Source organism: Thalassophryne amazonica, chromosome 8, assembly GCF_902500255.1.
Source record: "Thalassophryne amazonica chromosome 8, fThaAma1.1, whole genome shotgun sequence".
In the NCBI taxonomy this organism is placed as follows: Eukaryota; Metazoa; Chordata; class Actinopteri; order Batrachoidiformes; family Batrachoididae; genus Thalassophryne; species Thalassophryne amazonica.
In genome coordinates this window covers 39,167,505-39,191,591 of record NC_047110.1, presented here as the reverse complement: position 1 = coordinate 39,191,591, position 24,087 = coordinate 39,167,505, and the positions used below count along the sequence as shown (strand labels likewise).

At 40.8% G+C, this 24,087-nt stretch overlaps 1 protein-coding gene across 1 annotated transcript in view; it reads right to left on the bottom strand.

Moving 5' to 3' along the window:
* The window catches only part of fbln1 (fibulin 1), a 119,390-nt gene that overhangs the window by 32,636 nt on the left and 62,667 nt on the right, over positions 1-24,087 (bottom strand). The window contains exons 15-16 of the mRNA XM_034176028.1: positions 21,591-21,736; positions 13,486-13,626 (exon numbers count right to left, since the gene is read on the bottom strand). Of these exons, the coding sequence (XP_034031919.1) occupies positions 13,486-13,626; positions 21,591-21,736 (287 nt within the window). The remainder of the gene's footprint in view (positions 1-13,485; positions 13,627-21,590; positions 21,737-24,087) is intronic.

Genomic DNA, 24,087 nt, shown 5'->3' with positions numbered 1-24,087 from the left:
AAGTGGACATGGTTCGAAAAATTAAGTTGGTTTTCGGTGAAAATTTTAACAGCTGATGAGAGATTTTGAGGTGATACTGTCGCTTTAAGGACTTCCCACGGTGCGAGACGTCGCGCAGCACTCTCAGGCGCCGTTGTCAGCCTGTTTCAAGCTGAAAACCTCCACATTTCAGGCTCTATTGATCCAGGACGTCGTGAGAGAACAGAGAAGTTTCAGAAGAAGTTGGTTTCAGCATTTTATCCAGATATTCCACTGTTAAAGGAGATTTTTTTTAATGAAAGACGTGCGGACGGATTGCAGCGTCGGCTCGCAGCCGCTGCGACACTCCGCCACAGGAAAAACACCTCCGTTGGAAGCCTTAAGGACAAGTTGGAACATGTCCAGCTGTTAAACAATTTCTCATATACTCAATCCACTGAAAGCCATCAAAAGCCGCCTGGATTTTACAAATGGTTATCAACACGGAGGTGTTTTTCCTGTGCCGCCGCACCGCGCCGGCTGCGTCCTGACGCGCGGACCCGTCCGCACGTCTTTCATTAAAAAAATCTCCTTTAACAGTGGAATATCCGGATAAAATGCTGAAACCGACTTCTTCTGAAACTTCTCTGTTCTCTCACGATGTCTTGGATCAATAGAGCCTGAAATGTGGAGGTTTTCAGCTTGAAACAGGCTGACGACGGCGCCTGGGACCGCTGCGCGACGTCTCGCTCCGTGGGAAGTCCTTAAAGCGACAGTATCACCTCAAAATCTCTCATCAGCTGTTAAAATTTTCACCGAAAACCAGCTTAATTTTTCGAACCGTGTCCACTTCGATGTGCCTCACAGGTTTAGAAAAAATTTTGATCAAACAAAGCGCCAGTCTCTCAGCAACTTCTCAGACAAAGGAATTCCGACGAGGGGCTGGACGACTCCTCCCACAAGGAGTGCTCACAGGTGAATGACGTCACCGACAGGCGTGGAAAAACTCACGCATGCGCACGAGGGTTCAAGCATGTCTGACGTAAAAACATATGAATGAAATCCATATAGTTTTTGAAAAAAATAAAAAGGACCTATACTTTATTGACAGCCCTCGTATATAGTTTTTAGGGCTACATATTACAGTTTGTGACTTTGTTGCACATGGTACAACACTGTATGGTCTTACATAAATGGCTATTTTGGGGGTAACTTTCAGTTCAACTTTTTAAAACATGGTACCAGTTTGTTCCCCATGTCATGAGGAGTCAGAATATATATAATTTGTAGGGCTACATATTATAGTTTGGACTCCCCAAACTAAGTGGGAATACTTGGTTAAAAGACAAACACATTTGAAGTCCATCATGCAGACTTTGTTTTGCAATCAAATTTATAACAAAATTACACACAAAAGGTAGGTAACAGTAAATGTAAATATAAATGAATCAAAATTGAGGTAGTGGTCACTGTTTTTACATTGCAATTTTACAAACATAAAATGAATGTATTCAGAGAGGAGGGCAAACTGGGTTGTACAGGACAGTCAAGTGTTTAACAGATGAGAACATAAAGTAGCTGAAGGAAGGGATTAAATAAACAGAGATGGCCCACACATATACAGGGCTGGAAATGTGAATCTGCCTGGTCATACCCACAGCCTCAACCTAAGCATGTTGTTGTTTTGCTGAGTGTGCTGTAGAAAGGGATTAAATAAACAGAGATGGCCAACACATATACGAGGTCTGTCCAAAAAGTATCAGACCTTTTTATTTTTTGCAAAAACCATATGGATTTGAATCACGTGTGATTGCATCAGCCAAGCTTGAACTTTCGTGCGCATGCGTGAGCTTTCTCACGCCTGTCGGTTGCGTCATTCGCCTGTGAGCAGGCTTTGTGTGAGCAGTGGTCCACCCCTTTCATCGGATTTTTATTGCGAATAAATGTCTGAACGATTTGGAGCTTTGCTGCATCAAATTTTTCCAGAAACTGTGAGAGACCTCCAGCTGGACACCATTCGGAAAATTTAGATGGCTTTCAGCGACGATTTTATGGGGATTACACAGATTAAGGAGTGCTCCAGCCGGTTTAATGACCGCCCATAGCATCTGAGAGCGACAGGCTCAAACCCCGCTCAAACAACCAGATCATTTCCAACGTGAAGGCTTTGTTGATCCGGGACGTCGTCTAACTTTCACAAAAAAGGCAGAAGGCGTGGACATCAGCACTTTTTCGGCACATTCTCCTGTTACAGGAGTTTTTTCATGGAAAGAGAAGCGGATGATTGCGCCACCATGCCGCTCATGCCGCGGGACAAAACCACCTCCGTGTTGGTCTCACAGGATGGCTTTCAGGTGCCTTTCAGACGGCTTCCGTTGGAAGCCTTAAGGACAGGTTGGAACATGCCCTGCTGTTAAACAATTTCTCAGATACTCACTCAACTGGAAGCCACCAAAAGCCGCCTGGATTTTACAAATGGTTATCAACACGGAGGTGTTTTTCCTGTGGTGGGTGCGCCGCGCCGGCTGCAAGCCGACGCACCAATCCGTCCGCACATCTTTCATTAAAAAAATCTCCTTTAACAGTGGAATGTCCGGATAAACTGCTGATTCCGACCTCTTCTGAAAGTTCTCTGTTCTCTCACGACGTCCTGGGTCAACAGAGGCTTAAATTTGAAGGTTTTCAGCTTGAAACAGGATGACGACGTCGCCTCGGAGCGCTGCGTGACGTCCCGTTCCATGGGAAATCCTTACAGCGATAGAAACAATCCAAAATCTCTCATCAGCCGTTAAAATTTACACCGAAAACCAGCTGAATTTCTCGAATGGTCTCCACTCGGATGTGCCTCACAGTTCTTGAAAAAATTTTGATCAAGCACAGCGCCAGTCTCTCAGCAACTTCTCAGACAATGAAAATCCGATGAGGGGGCTGGACCACTCCTTCCACAAGGCATGCTCACAGGCGAATGACATCACCGACAGGTGTGAAAAAACTCACGCATGCGCACGAGGGTTCAAGCTTGGCTGATGTAATCACATGTGATTCAAATCCATATAGTTTTTAAAAAAAATAAAACTGTCGGTTTCTTTTCTAATAGACCTTGTATGCGTTCAGTCTCCCCCCACCTGATTTCACTCACTGTGTGCTCTGATAGGCATGAGCTTTAATGTGATATTAGGTTATTGCAAGGGAACGCAAAAACTATTGCGTGGTAATACAATAATATTGCAAGGGAACGCAAAAGGTGTTGCGAGGGAATGCAATAATCTGGGCCAAAAAAAATTAACCATGTCCCCAGGCGGGCTCCGTACATTTGCAAAAAAAAAAAAAAAAAAGCCAAGTTGTAATTAAATGGCCATCTGATATAACCGGTGTCAAAGTAAATAGAACAGTGTCATCTCCTGGTGCCCAGACGCTCAGTACTTACTGCCATGAACACTACTGGCCAGTAGATGGCAGTAGAGACCGTGAAAACTTGCCAAAACAAATTTCCAGATAATCCGTGTCTGCTACGTTTAAGATGCGTGGAATTTAATAAACGCAAATTGAATTTCAGACATCTTATATGTATTACTCTGGAACAAAGATGACAGTGTTTGACATAAGCAAGACGTTAAAGAGCAAATAGGAATCGATTGCAGTGATTCCAATTGAAAATAATGGAGAAGCAACCTGGGCGTCTTCTGTCATTTTTACATAAAACAAACACAATAACAATGTCTATAAACCCATAGAATATATTCACAAGGGTTTTAGGCACAATATACAAAGAGTTTAATGCTGTTGTCTATGTGGAGCCTGATCAGAGCATCTCAAATGCATTTCTTCTGTCGTGAATGTAATGAGGGTACCCATAATGCACCTCGACACAGCATGCCCACACTAAAACCTTCGAAATTAGTGCATTACTTTAAAACTAAAACATATAGCTGATATTTGCACTTTATAAAACTTCAGATGTGACGTTAATTTAAATAAGTTGTCCGAAATTAGTTTGGTTAAAATTTTAACCATAAGTTAAAACTGCATGCCTCTGGATGACTTGGGTGATATTGCCAGCATATCAGTATGGTGTTAAAAGAAATTAATTTTTTTCTTTTCTGTGACTAGCTTTCCTTTGCCTGCAGATGATAGAGCGGTTTCTTGTGGAACCAGCTCTCCTCTGTTTGCAGAGGATATAACTACACATCTACTATAAAACATTTAACAGGTCGGTACTCAACTGATTATGGACCTCATAAATGTTTGTAACTGTTAAGCTTTGTTTACCACGTTAGCAGTCTAAAAATTATCGGACCAAAATTTATCGGAAGATAATTGATCCAATGATGGTTTTCAAAGTTATCTGAAAAACTAATCCGATAATGAAAACATTATCTTCCATAATTAGTGGTCAGCGGATTAGCGGAACTGTGCACACCACTGGTAATGCACCGTGTTGGGTTGCAATCCACCAATGAACTTGAAAGAAGAAGAAGCAAGAAAGTCCAATAACAAAACATTTCTCATCTGGGGAGCAGTGTGAGCGGATCCAGTGAGTTGGGGATGGCGGAAGGATCACCTGAGCCAGAAACGAAGGTGATCCATCCTCCATCCCCAACAAACTGGATCCGCTCACACTGCTCCCCAGACGAGGGATGGTTTGTTTTTATACCTCCAGAAAACTGTATTTTTTCAAAAATGGTATGTTAAACAAGATTATTCATCTTTAAAATGTTTTATTTTGTGAGCAGATGACAAATTTATATTACGCGTCACCTGGAAATGACCTTTGACACCATCATGTGACCCGAAAATAGTGCATACAGCCAACAAAGATGGCTGAAGGAAAATTGTTCCACACAACATGGATGCACGACAATGGAAACAGGGGTACTGGATTCATTAGAAATCTAGTCAATCTGTGAGGTATAAATCTTTGGGTGTTTATTATATCATATTTTTGGGGACTGCGTGGTGGTTCTCCTAACGGTTTACTTTATTGTGGACATTAAAAGTTTTTATTTATGTCCATGTAAGGGCAGTAAGCAGACACACATGCGTCACAGTGGGCAGTTGTTAGTTCATGTCTGTCCAAACACAGTACCTGTTGTCCAGCTGGGATGTCCAGATCCACAGATCTCCACAGCTGCTTCTGTCTGCGGACACCTCCTGTCAGTTTAGCGCACACACCAAAGCCACACTCGTGGGGAACTTAGACAAATTTCACTGCCAGCACGACAATGATTGTCTGCAGACTGTTGCCATGTTACTGCTACAAATGGCACACATTTTCTAAGTGCCATGCGAGCGGTGTTAGATGTTCATGCGTGTCACCTAGAATTTAGCCGACACCTGCCATGATATGGTTCGATGGGTTCACCCAACACACACTTTGTCTTTCAGCCGCTGGTGTGCGCAAATAGTTGTAGCAACAGGTGTATGAGGCATTTGAGGCAGCTACAATTTTACATGTTTTGCACACGATTCCTGCTTTATGTGCACTTTGACCAAACTTCGCACTATGTGTGAAGAGGCCCTAATGTATGAGTTCATCAGCAGTAAATCAGCAGGAAAGCAGAGAAAATACGAAGGTGATTGCCGGCAACTAGCCCTATAGCTTCACTAACAGACCCTGAATTTAGATGAAATTGAGGCAGAGACCTGTTCTGTTACTAATAAAATGAATTTCAAAGGATAGGGTAGGACAGAGTTTATGACTTACCCTTGACAGGACACGAGTTCATTGCAGGTTACTTCCTCAGCTAAGGCTGGTAAAAATTTAAAGCTGAATTGGAGTGTCATGTCCACGGATATAGACAGGCAGCCGGGAGCAAACACATAGAATCAAGTCCCCACTCTATATATTCATATTCCAATCCAATCCCACAGGTAGCTGTGGTTATTGTGTTATAGATAATTAGCTGGTGTTAGTTAAACACTTAGGTGGCACTGTGAATTAAACTCAGGTTGTGATTTATGACTCGATCCTTTACAGTAACAAGGAGAAAAGTCCAAGCCCATCTGTTTTTGGAGGATTCCTCCATTGTTCCTCCGTCTCGTACTTGTTCCTAATCTTCTTTTATCCTTTCAGAAACACTAAACTGGGGGCCTCACAGTCTGTTACGCCTCACATCTCACTAAACTGCAATCCACCACTGGAGACGCTGGAGATACTGGAAACCTCCTCAAGTGACACGTCAGCGAGCCTCATACAGTAGTTATGCAACAGCTGAAACTGTGAGCTAAGACACAAGAAGTGTAAGCCGCTACATAAAACTATGAGGGCCTACATCGACATGGCTGCACAGACGAGCACATCATAATCCGCAATGGTGATAACATGCACAAACTGCATCCAACAAGCATCCAGTGTGTTTTGGGGGAGAAGTGGATCCTCACAAACAGACCTTTCATGTGGTTGTCCATTTAAGTGTTCTAATGCTTAGCGAGACACTGAGGCCAAGCGTGGGGAAATGGAACAATACATTTAACCACATGAAGCAAAGCGCCCTGGATTACTTCTGCACATATTTTCTTTCTCTCTTTCAGTCACTCATTTTGTCTGTTTTTTTTTTTTTCTGCACACATACATTCTTACCCCTGTAAACGAGCACTGCTATAAAAGCAGTTGGCTTTATATCCTTTGACATGCACTCAGAGACACAGAGAGGATGACACATACAACATCCAGTATATTGAACTATCAGGCTTATCGCACATGCACCACAACACATTCCAACAAAAACATACAGTTGTATTACAGTCTAGTATAATTATAACTGTTTTTACAGGGAAATATGTGAATTATTACTGGTAATAAAAGCTTTTTCTCCCACATTCTTGTCTGGATTATACAAGTGTTTTATACACACACATCTGTTTCTGTAGATGTATGAGAGGACCTTTTATGTGCATCTGCAAACCAGCAAGTCACACATGGTGCACTGTTTGCTCATAGTCTCAGCCAGGTGGACACACTGACGGGACATCTCTTCGTGTATCCATCACCACATCATTTTCAATGTGATTCACATGGTAGAATTTTTTGTTGTTGTAAAATACTTCGCACCTCTCTGCAGTTTTTCCCTCTATGTAATAAGGTGGTTGAGAAAGACCACAACATTTCCAAATCAAGACAACCATAACAAATGCAGAAAACACTAAATATGAAGAACATGTACACCTGCATCAATTCCCCAGCAGGCATTTGCATAAAAACATCTTGCAGTTTATGTTATTTCAAAGTAATTAGTTACATTACAATATTACTGTCTCTGAATTGTAATGTGTTACACAACTCCTGCATTACTTTGGAGTTACTTTCACCAAAATAACTGCAGAAGTAAGGACTTGGCATTCTGAAATGCTAAAATCTATTTATTAAAAGCCAAGTAGCTTCTGTGTAGGTCTGTGCATGTGTGCAACTTCGATCATGGAGAAACCAGGGAGAGCTGACATTTGCCTTTAGGTATGCTTATGTAGTTTGGGTCAGTACAGCCTGTGGATGCCCACAGGCAATGTGCTAGTATAATTTAATGCACCTCATTATACATCCAGTGGAGGGGAATGTGGTGTAGCATAATGACTGTAGGCCCTTAAGGCTACTAACAACAATATAAGTAATATAACTGGTGCAATGAAGGCTCAAGGTGCAGTACAAGTAACAATTACAGCCAGAATACCAAAGGATCAAAGTCTGGTAAAAGTATGATAGAGATGGTGTGAATATTTAAAGCCTAGGCCAATTCGGTATTTTAACATTTCCCATAATCCCCTTGGTGGCCTCCTGCGCTTCCCAGGATGCACCACGACACCAGCAGAGTTCCGCCGTTTCACAGCGCATGTAAACAATGGTAAAGCGAGGATGTGGATGGCATTGATCCAGCAAGTTCACGGGCAATTATGATGATGACACGTTCTTCCAAGTTGATAGGGTTATCTAGAGGATGTATTATTGGCCATACATCACGAGGTTTGTTTACACTGTGAGTGCTGAGCTCCTGAAACCGACCTCTTGTGCGAGTCATGGATCGTGTGATGGCGCGAGATTCACAACTGTGAAACAGCGAATTCATATTAAACAAAATCGAGCTAGAACTCACTATAATGTAACCTACAACCTAATGATATGGCAAGATGCACAATCTTTGTCCTTTTCATTTCCATTCTTTTATTCTCTTTTAATTCAAGACGTTCACAGCACAAAGCTGGCATGCTGTGCATAACTTATGCTTGATCAAGAGTTATAAAGTGCACTTGGAGGATTATTCCTCAGCCTCAAGGGATAGCGCTCAGTCACTTTAGTCCAGTGTTGTCCAAACAAATCCAGAAAATGTCAAGAGAGTGCAAGTTTTCTGTGCAACCGCTGACTTCAGCAGGTGATTTCACTAATTGACATCACTTTGAGCAGATGGGATGAGTTCATCAGTGAAATCACCACCACTGATTTAGTCCAACTTCACAAAAATTAACATAAAGGTGAAACATACCCTGCAACTGTGAGGAAATAAAACACAGGCTAAACACAGAAACCTACATGCCATTATATATATATATATATATATATATATATATATATATAAATAAAATTTTAATCACGATTAATCGCATGATTTTCCACGATAAATCATGATTAATCGCATTGTTATATGCAAAAATACAAAAATGAATTAAAAAGTAGTGTACAGCACAATTTTATTTTAAATAAAGCATGGGTGGCGCCAAAGTGGCACCAAGGGGGCACTAGAGCTCCCCCTGGATTTGTCATAGCACCCCCACAGCACCCAAAGAAAATTATTCCTCATTTATTATTTTAATTTAATTTCATCCAATGTTTTTAAGGCCTTGTCCTATACAATCTTTTTGTCATTTTCAAAAAGTGTTCCATTCAAGAAATGTCAAGATTTAAGGCCTAAAAAGAATTTTCTTTGGCACCACTATAACTTTATTTATTAGCCTTGAAGCAGGGAATTCATAATATGACATCACCAATACGATCAAAATTCACACTGTCGAGAAAAAAAAATATTAAAAAAATTCCCCCTGAAGAGAAAGTTTTCTAAAGAACAGACGGCCTTGAGCTACTTATGGCAGTAACGGATGAGACCATGATTGAGACAAAAGTGATGTCAAAGATCACGTGGGGGCTTATCCAGACTTGTGCAAAGCACTATGGGAAGCACATGGTGACAACCACTCAGAGTGGAGAGGTACAGTGATGTCACTAGCTGGTCTCTCTGGCTCCTAATCCAACACGGTGGAAAATGCTCTGAAACTAAGGTGTTTATATGTAAATCTAAGATGTTTGTCATATACTTTGTAAAAGCTAGTGAGAAATAAACACTTCTAAAATGAAAAACACTGTTTTTGTACCTTGATAACACCTTTGGTGTGATTTTCAAGATATTACAAGATATTTCATGAATGTCAAGGTCAGGCATTGTATCAAGGTAACCTCCAGTCTTTTAAAGCTCACGCATGCGCACATGCATGTCCTCCTGCAGATGGCATTAAATTAAAAAAAAAAAAAGTTCTTTTCATTAAAGTGAGCTGTAATTTTGCAAAACATTTCTAAAATAAACCCACATTATAATACTTGGATTTCAAGAGAAATTTACCTTTACCTTTAACTACCTTTAAATGAATTTGTTGTTATATATCATGTGCATGGGTTGGTTTCTCTTTTGAATTTATTTAAATATTTGTTGTAATTTTATGTTTTTGTTTAAATTGTACAGCACTTTGTAATTTTTCGTGAAAGTGCTTTATAAAAAAACTAATGTGTTGCCCGTGGGGGTGCACAGGCTCTAGATTGGGTAATCTAAAGTGCACTCATGGTGCACTCAGGAACATTTGGGACATTCGGCCAGGGTTAGACGTGGCAGAAACATGCCGAACATCCTCTCGAAAGTGATCAGAATGTCACAAATGCCGTTTTCATGCCATCCATTGTTTAGAATTCAGTCAGATTGCAGTCAGACGGCACTTCGACCACCGTTCGATATTTTTCCACTTTGACTGTGCCCAATGTTTTCAACATTCAGGGCGGCCACACGACTGTGCCTGACTGTGCCCTACTGTTTGAACTGCACTCAGAATGCTGTCCGAAAGCTGTGAGTGCACCTCAACACCTCCCGAATATTGGGTTGAATTTTCATTCGGCAGCATTCTGCCTCATTCGGGCTCTAGTGTGACGGGGTATGAGACTGTCTGGTTACCAGGGGCTGATTAATGGTGATATCAATGTCCATTGTTCACTGTTGCTACCTAATATCCCTAGTTTCTCCAGAAATATTAGTCCATTCAGTTTTGGTGGTGTTCATCTGTGACCCAAAATACATAAGCATACCAAACAGCAAATGTCAGCTCTCCCCAGTTTTTCTGTGATCAAAGCCATACACATGCACACAAGCATACACGTACACAGACGCCACTTGCTTTTAATATATAGAAGTATTATTAGTAGTAGTAGTCGTAGTAGTTATTGTGCGATTGTGCTTGCAAGTGTTTTTTTTTATTTGCAAGAATTTCGTATGTCATTACTTTATGTAGAATTGATGCAGGTGTTTTTTGTGTGTGTTTTCTACATTTGCTCCTGTTTCTTCATTTGAAAGTGTTGTGATCTCTGTTGCCCATCATTATATAGCCCTTCTTATCTCATTTCTGTGTCGCTTCATGTTACATTTGTATTGTGTGCTGATGATATGCAGGTCTGTGTCCGGACTGTAGCAGACATTGACACGGCCAAACTGAAGAGCTCAAAATACGTCAGGCAACAATCCTTTGAAACTGGATCAGTGAATATATGAAGTCTGTTCATTTATATGTCTCAGACTGTTGGAGTCAAGAGCTTTTCATTTACACACGAACCCCCCAGTTTGGTTGGTGGTGGTGTTGGGGGTATGTCTAGTTTAATCTTATTTTAAAACTTTCCATTACTGGTTAATCATCCTGACACATCACTGCTGTGTTTTGTTACTTTGCTTGTTATACAAATGTATTAATTTTTTTAACTTTTTTTTTTTTTGCTTTTGTTTGATTAAAATCCAATTACACACCTGTGGCTTTTTTCATCATAAAAAAAACTAACATTTGATTTGATTATCATGAAAAGTATAAGCTGCCCTTCCATTACCACCCTCCTTGCATCTCAGCTGTGAACTTAAAAGAAAAGCACCTGGACAGGGCCAACAATGTGTCATCCTCAAGTTCACAGCACCCTCATCGCCCTGGGTGCAACGCTCAGTTCAGCGCTCACACAGGCGTGCAGTAGCACTGGACCGCCAGCAGGATAAATGACGGGAAGTGTTATTGTTACACATGGTTGGAGATCACTTTTGATGCCCCTACTTTCACTTTATACGTACATGCTGGTGGCTGCAGTGAAACAGGTAGTTTTGACGAACTGCTTGTCAGCGGTGATCACTCATGCAGACGGGTGTGTGCATGTGAAAAAGTGCATGGCAGGTTTATGCAGTATTTTTGTAACTTCTGGCCAACATGAATTATTGTGGAAAGTAATGATCTGTTTGTGGATAAGCACAGCCACGGATAAGTGAATTAAATGCAACCACAAGACTGTGAAAAGTAATGCCAAATACTTGGTAAGAGAGAACCAGTCCTTGGTCTGTCTCAAACAGCCATTCAGGGGACAGCGTTCTGAAGACAGAGACACTGAGAGCTTCCATGACGATGATGACAGCTACATGTTGCTGCCACGTTGCAAAGACCATGGTTGATGTGTCAGATATGAAACTCCTTATGGAAGGTCTTTTTTATGCTCTTTGTCTGTTCTCAAACTCACATATGCACATTATTAAAATAAAGAAGAAAGACACAAATACATTTTTCAAAATGTAAAAGCTGGTCAGAAAACCTTCTACTTTGTCAGACACAAAATGTCATTTCCAGGACTGGAGCGAGGAATACATTTGTAGTGGACCCAATGTACACTGTTTGACACCACTGTGCTGTTTCAAGCATTTTCAAAACAAACAAAAAATCTTGCTTTAAAGTAACTGCTTTACTCACGCCACTGCCTTATGCCCCTATTCCACACGGACTCACTCTACCACGATCACCCATGATTCAAAAAAGTGCAAAAATGGGATGAAACAGCTTAATCAGGTTTGCCTTCTAACAGGCTGGATTATAAAGTGCAGACATGGCAACACACCCAAAAACAAAAGAAAAGGAGCTGCGCCCTCAGCCAGAACTGCAACAAATACTGATTCAGCTTAAAATTTTTACCTTGATGGAGCACGATAAAACAAGTTTCAAGGCATAGTCACTACGAATATCCCGTTTCAAGAAGTTTGAACATGATTGAAGTTATTGCTGTTGTATTGAAGTATTTTTTTTCCTTTTCTTTTTATTATTATGTTGATTATGCACCAATAACACCAGGTCAAATTCCTTGTATGCGAGAACTTACTTGGCAATAAATTTGATTCTGATTGTGACTGAATACTGTATACTATCAATGATTTCAAGAATTGGAATGAAATTTGTGAACAGTTCAAAAATTGGAAGAGTAAAATTAGGTTATGGTTAAGGTTAGGGTCGGGGGTAGGAGTAGGGTTAGGAATAGTGAGTAAAAAAAAGGCACGAAAATTTGACTCATTTCATCATGGGAGCACAAAAAAAACGTGAGACTGGGCTGTTTTATGCTAGTTGTCTCTTCTCCCTGGATTCAAAAAAGGGGAGAACCAAGGCAAGCTTGAACATGGGAGGGTCCAGGAGCAGTAGGTGTGGGGGTGGGGAGGGAAAAGCTTTCAGTGCCAGATGGGATGTGGAAAAGATTGGCATTTGGAGGACGTGTTGAAAGAATGAGGCACTCAATTGCTTCACCTCAGGGAACTTTGGTGGATGCTCCTTGTCCAGTAAATGATTGCACGTAATTCATTTTCTTACAGGAAACCTCTTACATCTGTCACCTACCGCCTGCCACTTAAATAGTAACACACCATCTTGAAGAACACATAGCTCTGAAAACCAATGACAGATGAGATGATACACTGGTGTAACTGATGTTACACAAAACACATCCATGATTAATTAACACACAAATGATACTAAATACAACCCATGTACCTTGCACCCTGCTCTGCACTAAGATTACACTCTGCGCAAATATCAAAGCATAGTTGGATATACTCCTAATGCACCTGTACTATGCACTTTAGACCTTGCATTGCTGATTTTCAAGATAAGGCCATTAGCATTTCAGGGCTTCAAAATTGGCTTATTTTCTGAAGTAATGGTTTATTTTACTGTTTGAAGTATTTAGAAACAATGAAGTGTCCCTTAGCGTTTGTAACATTTCAAACCAAAATCATTTTGTGAAGCATTTCAGTGTTTCAGTGAATTGTTTCAACCAGCCTTGTTTCCACAATAACCGTGTGTGGAATATTTCAGGAGGGGTTTGAACTTGAAGACCACCCCATAGCCATGCCTGTGGTCTTTCCATTCAGGCCACAAGATTGGCGAAATTAAGAATTAAGCTGTTGTTGTCAAACGTCGACATTTGAAATCCCCAGTACTTACCCACATACATTCCGTGCTCTATCCTCTTGACAATGTCAAAGGCGTTCTCCACGTTACCCTCCAAGATGTCAAACTTGACATCATAATTGTTGAAGTGATAGTTGGCGTAGGCCGGCACCGTGGTACGCAGAAAAACAATCTCTGTCGGAAGATAGCAAAGTAAAAATGTTTGACGATCCATCATAATCACATTGTGCCAACACTTCCTTATCCCCTCCGAGATAAAGACAATCATGTATTTGTTTATTGTTCACTGAAAGGTTCACAGGAAGGATGAGACTTTTCAGTGCTGCTGTTCAAAACCACTGTGAGTCCTTTACGCCTCGACTTGCGGCTTATGAGAAACGACAAGAGCTTAACTCGCCACGAAGCTGAACACGAGTGTGTCTGAAACGTGCACTCCTCACTAGTCGATGCTTGTCAGCTGTCACTGACTGTGAGTGATTACGCTGGTTATTCATATGCAACCAGCATGGCATTCACAATGTGGTGCGAGCTAGCCAAGCCTTGACTCAACATAGTGGAAGAGCTAACTGGGGTCAGGGGTGCTCACATGGATTCTGTCAACTATTTGGTGGCAACAAGGTGAGATAACATTCAGCTGCACTACCTTTTATAATGATTTTAATTTTGCAAAATCCTTTGCCAGCCTGACAAAAAAAAAGATAGGCGTGCACGTATTGCCTGTGCGTGTGTGCTTTGCTGAATATCTCAGGAATCACGAAGTGTACAGTGTTGATTTCTGTCTTAAATTATTTACATTCCAAATCAAGAAAAGCTGAGATGATATGGAAAATGTACCCCCCCCCCACCCCCCACCCCCCGCAATGATTCTTAGATAAACTTTGACATCTGTTTCAGTGTTTCATTGCAGACTGTATGATCTTATGGTATTTCATGTTTTGTGGAGTCAACTTCATTTCATTTGTTAATATGCATCCATTCCTGCAACACTTTCCAAAAAAACGTTGGGGTGGGACAATTTAGGGCTGGTAATGGTATTAAAAAATATATGCTATTTCAAACATCCTTTGAGGAGCAAAACCAGTCTGTCAATGGATATGTGAACAAATGATTGAAATTAGTTATAAACAATATTCCTCAAAGAAAGATTGGAAGGGATTTGCATTTCTCCCTCCACGGTGAATATCATTAAACAATTCAAAGAATATGAAGGAATTTCAGTCCATAAACATCAAGGCTGCAAGCCTAAAGGCAGCTTGACACTTGCACAAATTTGATCCCCACACTGCCACACAATTCGTCGTGCCAATGCGTTCCGCTTTGACCTGCTGAATGTCACGCTGTATATGACGTCTATTAGAAAAGAAACTGACCTTTTTATTTTTTCAAAAACTATATTTTATTTGAATCACGTGTGATTGCGTCAGACAAGCTTGAACCCTCGTGCGCATGCATGAGTTTTTCCACGCCTGTCGGTTGCGTCATTCGCCTGTGAGCAAGCTTTGAGTGAGGAGTGGTCCAGCCCCCTCGGCGGATTTTCATTGTCAGGAAATGGCGGAATGATCTGGGCTTTTTTTCCATCAGAATTTTTTCAGAAACTGTTACAGACTGGCAGCTGGAAACCATTCTTATCTGGCTTTCGGTAAAAATGTTACGGGCTTCACAGAGAATAAGGAGTGTTACTACAGCTTTAAGGACGGCTTTAAGGACGGCTTTAAGGACGGCTTTAAGGACGCTCGGCGCGCCGTGCTCCATGCCGCCATTGAGAGCCACCGGATCATTTCTAAACGGATGGCTCTGTGGAACCGGGACCATCGTGTGCACTTTCTCTAGTTATCACAAGAGCTGGACATCAACCATTTTCCGTCAGATTTCACTTTTAACAAGAGATTTTGTCATGGAAAGCCGAGCGGAGGCTTCACGCGTCAAGACCGATTTGCTGATGGAGCGAGACAAAGGAACACCTCCGTTTTGGTCTCACAGGACGGCTTTGAGATGGCATTCAGACAGCTGTCGGTGTTTTTTCCATCGAGTGATTATCCGAGAAATTGTGGATGTGCCTGGACATGCCAGAACATGTCCCGTGAGGCTTCATCACGGCGTTGCTGTGCGCCATGCGGCACCGCCGCGACGCGCAAAGCCTCCACTCCTCTTTCCATGACAAAAACTCCTGTAACAGTGGAATGTGCCATTCATTTCCAAACTGGACGCTGCATTTTATCCGGGACGTCGTCTGACTAGCACAGGAATTGTGAAAAGACGTGGACATCAGCACTTTTTCGGCACATTGAGACAGATGTGCGGAGGAATTCCGCGCGTCGCGGCGGTGCCGCATGGCGCAAAGCAATGCCATGATGAAGCCTCACGGGACATGTTCTGGCATGTCCAGGCACATCCACAATTCTCAGATAATCACTCGATGGAAAAACCACCGACAGCTGTCTGAACGCCATCTCAAAGCCATCCTGTGAGACCAAAACGGAGGTGTTCTTTTGTCTCGCTCCATCAGCAAATCGATCGTGACGCGCGAAGCCTCCGCTCGGCTTTCCATGACAAAATCTCTTGTTAAAAGTGAAATCTGCCGGAAAATGGTTGATGTCCAGCTCTTGTGATAACCAGAGAAAGTGCACACGACGGTCCCGGCTCCACAGAGCCATCCGTTTAGAAATGATCCGGTGGTTTGTGGCTCTCAATGGCGGCACAGAGCACGGCATGCCGAGCGTCCTTCAAGCCGTCCTTAAAGCTGTAGTAACACTCCTTATTCTCTGTGAAGCCCGTAACATTTTCACCGAAAGCCAGATAAATTTTTCGAATGGTTTCCAGCTGCCAGTCTCTAACAGTTTCTGAAAAAATTCTGATGGAAAAAAGCCCAAATCATTCCGCCCTTTCCTGACAATGAAAATCCGCCGAGGGGGCTGGACCACTCCTCACTCAAAGCCTGCTCACAGGCGAATGACGCAACCAACAGGCATGGAAAAACTCACGCATGCGCACGAGGGTTCAAGCTTGTCTGACGCAATCACATGTGATTCAAATCCATATGGTTTTTGAAAAAAATAATAAGGTCGGATACTTTTCTAATAGACCTCGTAAAATAATCTGTAAAACTTTACTTGAAGGTATCTTCATAATAGTGACATGACGCTGTCATAACTGTAACGTGACACAGTCATGACGGTGTCATAAACGTTATGTCAATGCCATAAGCATTTATGACTGCTGTCATTAAGTGTCATTCAGTTTTTGTAATGACAAGTTGACAAGTTTGCATACAACCGAAGACCAAAAAGGCAAAAGACAACTTCTTGTGATGTCATTTTGATTAAAGTCAAGTTGTTATAATCAACATAACCCCCCCAAAAAATGACATAATGTTTATGACACGTTCATGATTGTGTCATGTAACAGTTATGACAGTGGTATGTGACTATTATGATGATACCTTCAAGTAAAGTGTTACCAAATAATCATTTCATGTGCTCTTAGAACTTGGCTGATGAAACCATTCTCTCATCGCTCTCACGATCACAAAGAAATTATCTACAACTGCAGGTTGTCTCGTGCGCATCAGGCGTTGCAGAAGGCAGTTGGACTCTTGTCTCAAAGGTAACTATTTATAATATATATTGTAATGTTTTGGTAAAACAGTAGCATTTTCATTCCTTCTTATGAGTTTGATAATGTATCTGTAAAATTATGTTTATTATGGATGTAACATCTCGTCATAATCATTCAGATGCCACATTGACATGCAGTGTTTTCGAATAGGTTATGCAATGTTCACAAATAGTTTACGGAATTAATGCGTGCCAGATGTTTTGAACACTTCAAAATTTTCTTTGCACAATGGCACGGAGGCGTGCACAGTTCACACACAGTTAACAACAGTTTACGAGGAGCTTATTCATTGACCCACAAGATTGTGTGCCAGTCCGGGGATCAAATTTGTGCAGCTGTCAAGGTGCCTTAAGCTGAACTGCCATCATCTCCAGTCCTTCAGATGCCACTGCATCAATAGCTGATATAACCACATGGACAAGGGATTACGTTGGGAAACCTTTGTCAAGCACTACAATAGAGATGTGCGTTCAAAAATGTCACCAAAAACTTAACTGTGCAAAAAAGAAGCCTTATGTTAACCTTGCCCAGAAGTGGCGTTGACTCCTCTGGTTACACACCTTAAGATTTGTTTGCAGGAAGAATGGGACAAAATAATGCCTGAAATATTTCATTGCTTGGTATCCTCACTGCCAAAACATTGTTTAAATGTTGTGAGAAGCAATGGAAAATGCTTTCACTTTTCAATTTTTTTGAATTGTGTTGCAGGCCTTAAATTCTGGAATGGATGTATAGTCAAAAATTAAATATTGTGGGCCTCACAAAACATAAAATATCTTGGACTCATATTATCATCAATGAAATACAAGTCAAAGTAAATGTAACAATCATTGCATTTATAATAATAATAATACTAATGAGAATTATTATTATTAATTTGGATTTTTCCATATTTCAATCCAACTTTTTTCTGATTTGGGGTTGTAGGTTATTCACAAGAGACAACTTTCTATTTGCCAGTGATCTCAAACCTGGTCCCCAAGTACCATCTGACACACCTGACATATTTTCAACATCTCCCTGTAGTGCAGCAGATAAGTGAATATTTACTGAGGGATCCATCAAATGGTGATGCAAGCACCAAATTTGGCACACATACTCCTTAGACATTACTCTTTTAAAAATGACGGGTACCCACGTGAACTTTCAATAGGCGGCCAAGAAGGGATCAATTGAAGTATTACACAAGGGTCAAAATTTAAAAATGCTCCAATCATATTGAAAGGTATTCCATATTATTTGTCTGATCATAAAGATTCCAAAAAGGTATAGTTTGGACTATCTGTGAATGAATGTTCCGGAGTTATGGGTAAAAACAGCAAGAACAGTGACAAAGGTCAATTTCAAATTGTACAGGGGTCAAAACTTAAAGTTGCTCCAATTTTGGTAAAACGTGATGCAAATTATTAGTTGGGTGAATACGGTTTTAAAAAGGAATAGTTTGCATCATGTATCATGCTTAGTTATCATGTTACAGGGTAGCATATGTCACATGTCATAGAATCCAATGGATGCTGATATTGTTTAACCTTTACTTTGCAAACCAAGCATGCAACACAGTCAAAACTATTCCATTTATTAATCCTATTAGCTCAACCAGTAATTTGCACCACTTTTTACCAAAATTGGAGCAACTTTAACTTTTGACCCCTGTACAAACTGAAATTGACCTTTCTCAGTGTTCTTGCTGTTTTTACCCCATAACTCCAGACCATTCATTCACAGATAGTTCAAACTATACATTTTTGGAATCTTTATGATCAGACAAATAATATGGAATACCTTTCAATATGATTGGAGCATTTTTAAATTTTGACCCCTGTGTAATACTTCAATTGACCCCTTCTTGGCCGCCTATTGAAAGTTCACGTGGGTACCCGGCATTTTTAAAAGAGTAATGTCTAAGGAGTATGTGTGCCAAATTTGGTGCTTGCATCACCATTTGAAGCATTTTTTCAGTTATCCGCTGCACTACTGCTGTGCTGTGAGATGATTAGCTCATTCAGGTGTCTGTTAGTACTTGACAGGCAACACACCATGTTCTGACCTCCCTCACTATTAACCCTCATTCATAACCAGTGATCTTATTTTAGGCATAAATTATTCAACCCCCCCATTTACTATAACCTAGAATAAAAACAAAATCCTGAAAATGAGGAGAAATTCCTCTTTCTTTTTTAGGACCTTAATGAAATGACCCCTTGTTGTGTTTCAGTAACCACTCAGACTGGAGAGAAGACCTTGAGCTGAAATTACTCAGGGGCAACATGTCTGTGTTTCATCACATGAATAAGATATACAAGATATTCCTGTTTTCAAAGCACTATCTCACATGTATTGCATCTAGGAGCTTCTTTCTTCTGCCTTGCTCAAGAACCCAGAAGCAGGAATGACTACCAACCCCTTAATTAGGGGGTAATTCGCTCTACCAACTGCACCACAGTAAACTGAGCTCTAAATGGACTGGAAACAGATAAGTGTAAAACCACTTTTGGCAAAACCGGAGTGTTGCTGCCAAAGTCAAATTTCTTGGAGTAAATACACAATGGGAATGTGGCTCAGATGGAAGAACTACATGTCCTCCACTAAAAGGAATAGTGGTTGAATTCTTGTTTGTGTGCTTGAATGTAAGAGAAGAAAAATGACCACCTGAATGTGAGGCATCACTAGAAAGTGCTGTAAAAATGTGACATATACACTCAATAAAAATATAAATGCAACACTTTCATTTTTAATCCTAGTTTTGATGTGATGAAGTGAAAGACCGAATACTTCTATGCACACAAAAAAGTGCATGATGCTCACAAATTTTGCTCACAAACTTGTGACAATGAGCATTAGCAAGCAATTCACATTTGTCAAGAAGAGAAAACAGCCACCTGACAGATGCTGATTTAGAAGCATGATTATTGCACAGGTGTGCCTCACTTTTCACAATAAAAGCCTACTTTAAAATGTGGAGTTTTGTCACATGGCAAGGTTAGAGTTGGCTCAGATTACTTTGAAGTGTCCTCAGTTAGTTAATATTATATGGACATTTTTGTAAATAGTAACTAATCCACTGAATTACAAAAATGTTTTACATAATCTGAGTACTTCTGGATAATGTCAAAATTAATTTTTGAAAACAATACACCATACAAAAAAGAACACCTCCACACATATTCTCTTTTTGTTTATCTCATAAAATTGTATAAATTCAATTCTAAATTAAAATAAAATCACTTAAAACATGTCTCTTTCAGTCATCTGAAAATTATGTCTTTGATTCCCAAAACAAATTACACTTCATTCTTCATTTACTCACTGTCTATGGTCTTGTGGTGCACATTCATAAACACAAAATGATGGCAATATTGTCAAAAGCTGTGGCTGTTTGACTCGTCCATCTTGTGGAGATTTTCTTTTACTTGAAATATTGCAATTAGAGTGTCAACCCTGGCTATTGGCTAAAGATTGACATCTAGTGGCTACACAGGTAGAGCTACTTCTAGGTCACTTCCAGTTGATAAATTAATAGTACTGCATCATTGAAGAAGGATTAATTATTTTCAAATTGCAGTATTTTAAACATCAAAATGTAATCCAGTAATCCCTGATTATGTAATTATAATTTAATTTCATATTTTTTTATATTGTCTGATTATAGTGATTTATATTTTGCAATCTTATTCTGTTCCCCATTAATTACCCACCCTGACCATCACGCGCCATATGACAGGTTTTGAGGGAGCACGCAACTGGCATGGTGACTACAGGAACGTCCACCAAAGCTGTTATAGGTGAAAATGTTCCTTTCACTACCATAAGCCACCTCCAGTGTATTATTCAATGCTATTCAACCACATGTAACCAGTGCAGCCCAGTCTTCCTCACCTAATAAAGATCTTTTTCAAGATCATTTGCACATTTTAGGGTGGTCTTTTATTGTGATCAGCTCAAGAGACATCTATGCAATAATCAAGTTATTTAATCAGCATCTTGAAATGCACCACCTGCCCTGCAGATGGTTTATCTTGGCAAAGCTGTTACACAGATTGTAATAAATCTATGAACAAAATTTCAGGAACATAACCATTCTGTGTGCATTGAAAAAGTCTTTTACTTCAACTCGTGAAAAAATGGAGCGAAAACAAATATGCTGGATTTATATTTTTGACAGCTATAAAATAATTTTTAGATTTGAACTAATATGGAAGTAGAATTTAGTTATGACAAGAGAATTACAAAAAAAAACAGTTAGACTGGCTTAAGCATTTTTGAATGAAAAAGGTTGCTGATCTTTTTAAAATAAATTTTACTCCACTTTTTTGTGCAACATAATAATTGACATTGACCAATCTCACAATTAATTCTTGTTGAAATCTGAATGATAAAAAAGTAGAAATAAGGGTTTTTTTTACCCATTGAGGACAACCAACTTGATTATTATTAATCATTTTCTTATTTTTTTGCAAAATTCGTGTGCCTGATAGGTTTTTTGCACCCCTGTTTATAAAAGCTGAAGATGAAGGTGTACGTACCCTCTGGCCTTGTGAACTCTCTAAAGGTGGGTAAGGAGATGACGGTGTGGGACACTGTGTGGATTGGGCTCAGGATGCAGGCGACGTCATTGGGCTGGCAGGACTTTATGCAGCGAATAGTGTCAGAGCGTTGAACTCTTGGCACTCTGGAGGAGAGAACACACCCACACAAGAAAAGAAAACACAAACACACACATGGCCTCTGACCTTTAGGTAATGTCTATATAAAGACTTCAGAGTCAACCGCCTTTGGTTTGCAAAGCTCACAATAACAGGGCATTGCTGGGAGCAGCCCACTGCGTAATCAAGAACTCAGTGGGACAAAACTCCAACAACCCTTAAACAAACATTATCTGAACTGCATATAGTCACAGTGAACATCAAAAACAAATGAAGTCTGTGTGGTTTGGAAGAATAATAAACCAACAATGGTTGGCGCTCATGCCAAAGCCAACGCGTGCAGCTTTCACACCCGTTGATGCTTTACTGATGCACTATTTTAAGATGTGTGGGAAATAAATTACTCCACTTGCAAAGAATGATCCACAACCTGTTCAGGAAAATATTTGGATTTGCTGAGCATCCCCTGCTTCACATCAGATAATCTCTTGAAGAGGATTTATGGGGCAAGGGAGTCATTCTAAAAGACTCCTAAATTGTAAGCAACATGACTAGACAACTCCCCAGCCGCTCCCCCGGGCTGTTCTCATCCTATTATTTAGAGCTTTGTTTATTCCACAGTCTAATCAGTGACAGGTCGGAGGGAAGGGAGCCCATCCCGGCTCCTAAAACTAACGCCACCTGAAGTATCACTATTCACCACCTGTCTGCAATGTAAGACTTTGAGAGAGATTTTTAAGGCATTAACTGCCTCATAAATCAGAAAGGTTGTCTTTGAAACAACAATCCACTCATGACGGAGCAATTGAAATGTAGCAAGCTCCCAACATACAAAGGAGACAAGTCAGCTTGGAGTTATATTAGGTTATAAAAACAACCACGTTGCCATGTATAGGTCCACTTAATGTGCGTGGCCCCCATATACCCATGTTGTGAGTCATGGGTCGTGGATCTTTGGTGCTCCTCAGGGGATCTATGGGCTGAAGCCCAAAGCCTATGGCTTGGATTGCAGGGCTTCTTTCATGGAGAGCGAGTAGAGAAGCCCCTGACAAAAAGTCAAGCCGTCACTGGGTAGGGGCTTGTAATTAGCAATTAGCGGGTGGGTCCAAGTTTTGCTTTGGCACAGACCAAACCCACAAAATGTTCTCCGAGTTTATAATACCACGGCCCGAGCTGCAGAAAGACCCAAGCGGGGCTCTGGAGGACGAAGCAAAAGCTCTGTTGGCACAGAGAGTAGATTTATGAGAAGATAATGACCCGGGGGCGAACTGCCCCCTTTGGGTACTTCAAAGCAAGATCAGCAAGTGGAGCTAATTACAATGTGTGCATTAATGTATTTAAACCCAAGCATGCCTACGTGTGTATGTGCTCATCTGTGCATATGTGTATTTTGCATGCAAACATGACTGAAAGCATACACATGGGCGTGTGGGTGTGCACGTCTTCTTAACTCCCCCATGCCTCACGTGGGCGAGCCCAGGAGGAAAACCCCAATACTTTCAGACCAGAAAGAAAAACAGACTTTTTGGATGAAAGTCCTTTGGTCAAGCATAGGGTCTTTTTTTTTTTTTTTTTTGGTAATTATTATTTATAGTCGGCACATTTATTATTTATAGTCGGCACATTGATAACGCCCCAACATAAACACGGCAGGGCATCATTCATTCTGTGCGCGGTGATGTTGCTGCACCACAAATTGTTCAGACCACCGGCCAGAGCCCAGAGCCCCATAACTCAATGTCAAAGGGGAGGAAAAACCTCCTGCACGACACTGTTCTTATTTTAAGGATATCCCCACCAGGGACCAAGTGCATCCTTACGGGCCTGACAGCTCAGGACAGGAGGAACCTAGGACATCTGAATTTACAGTTATTATAAGCCACAGCTCTGGGCAGCAGCCTCACAGCACGTCAAACTATTTATACTCCATCCTGCTGGTGCACATTTCTTTCTCCTTTTGCCACTGCATCCCATCGTGTGTCACTTACTCAGCCTTCGTTTGGATTATCTGTCTGCTTTGGGGTTTACACCCGCAGTACGCAGTGGAAATCTGTGTATTTCACATTAAGCTGAAAATGTAACAGGAGCTGCAGAGACGTGCATGAAAATAAGTGCCACAGAAAGACACATACGCAGCCCGATATAACTGACACTTGGGAAGTAGGAGTGCTGCTCTTCATGCAATGCATTAAAGAGACGATGTTGACTTCTTTTTTCATGAGAATTTGAGGTTTTTCACATAAGTTGCTAAAAAGATTTGACTTAAAGCTACAGTGTATATGATTTAGTGTCATCTAGTGGCGAGGATGCAGACTGCATCATGCCTTTGACAGTCAGTTTTGATTCCCTTCACATTTTTACTTCTTTAATAACAGGG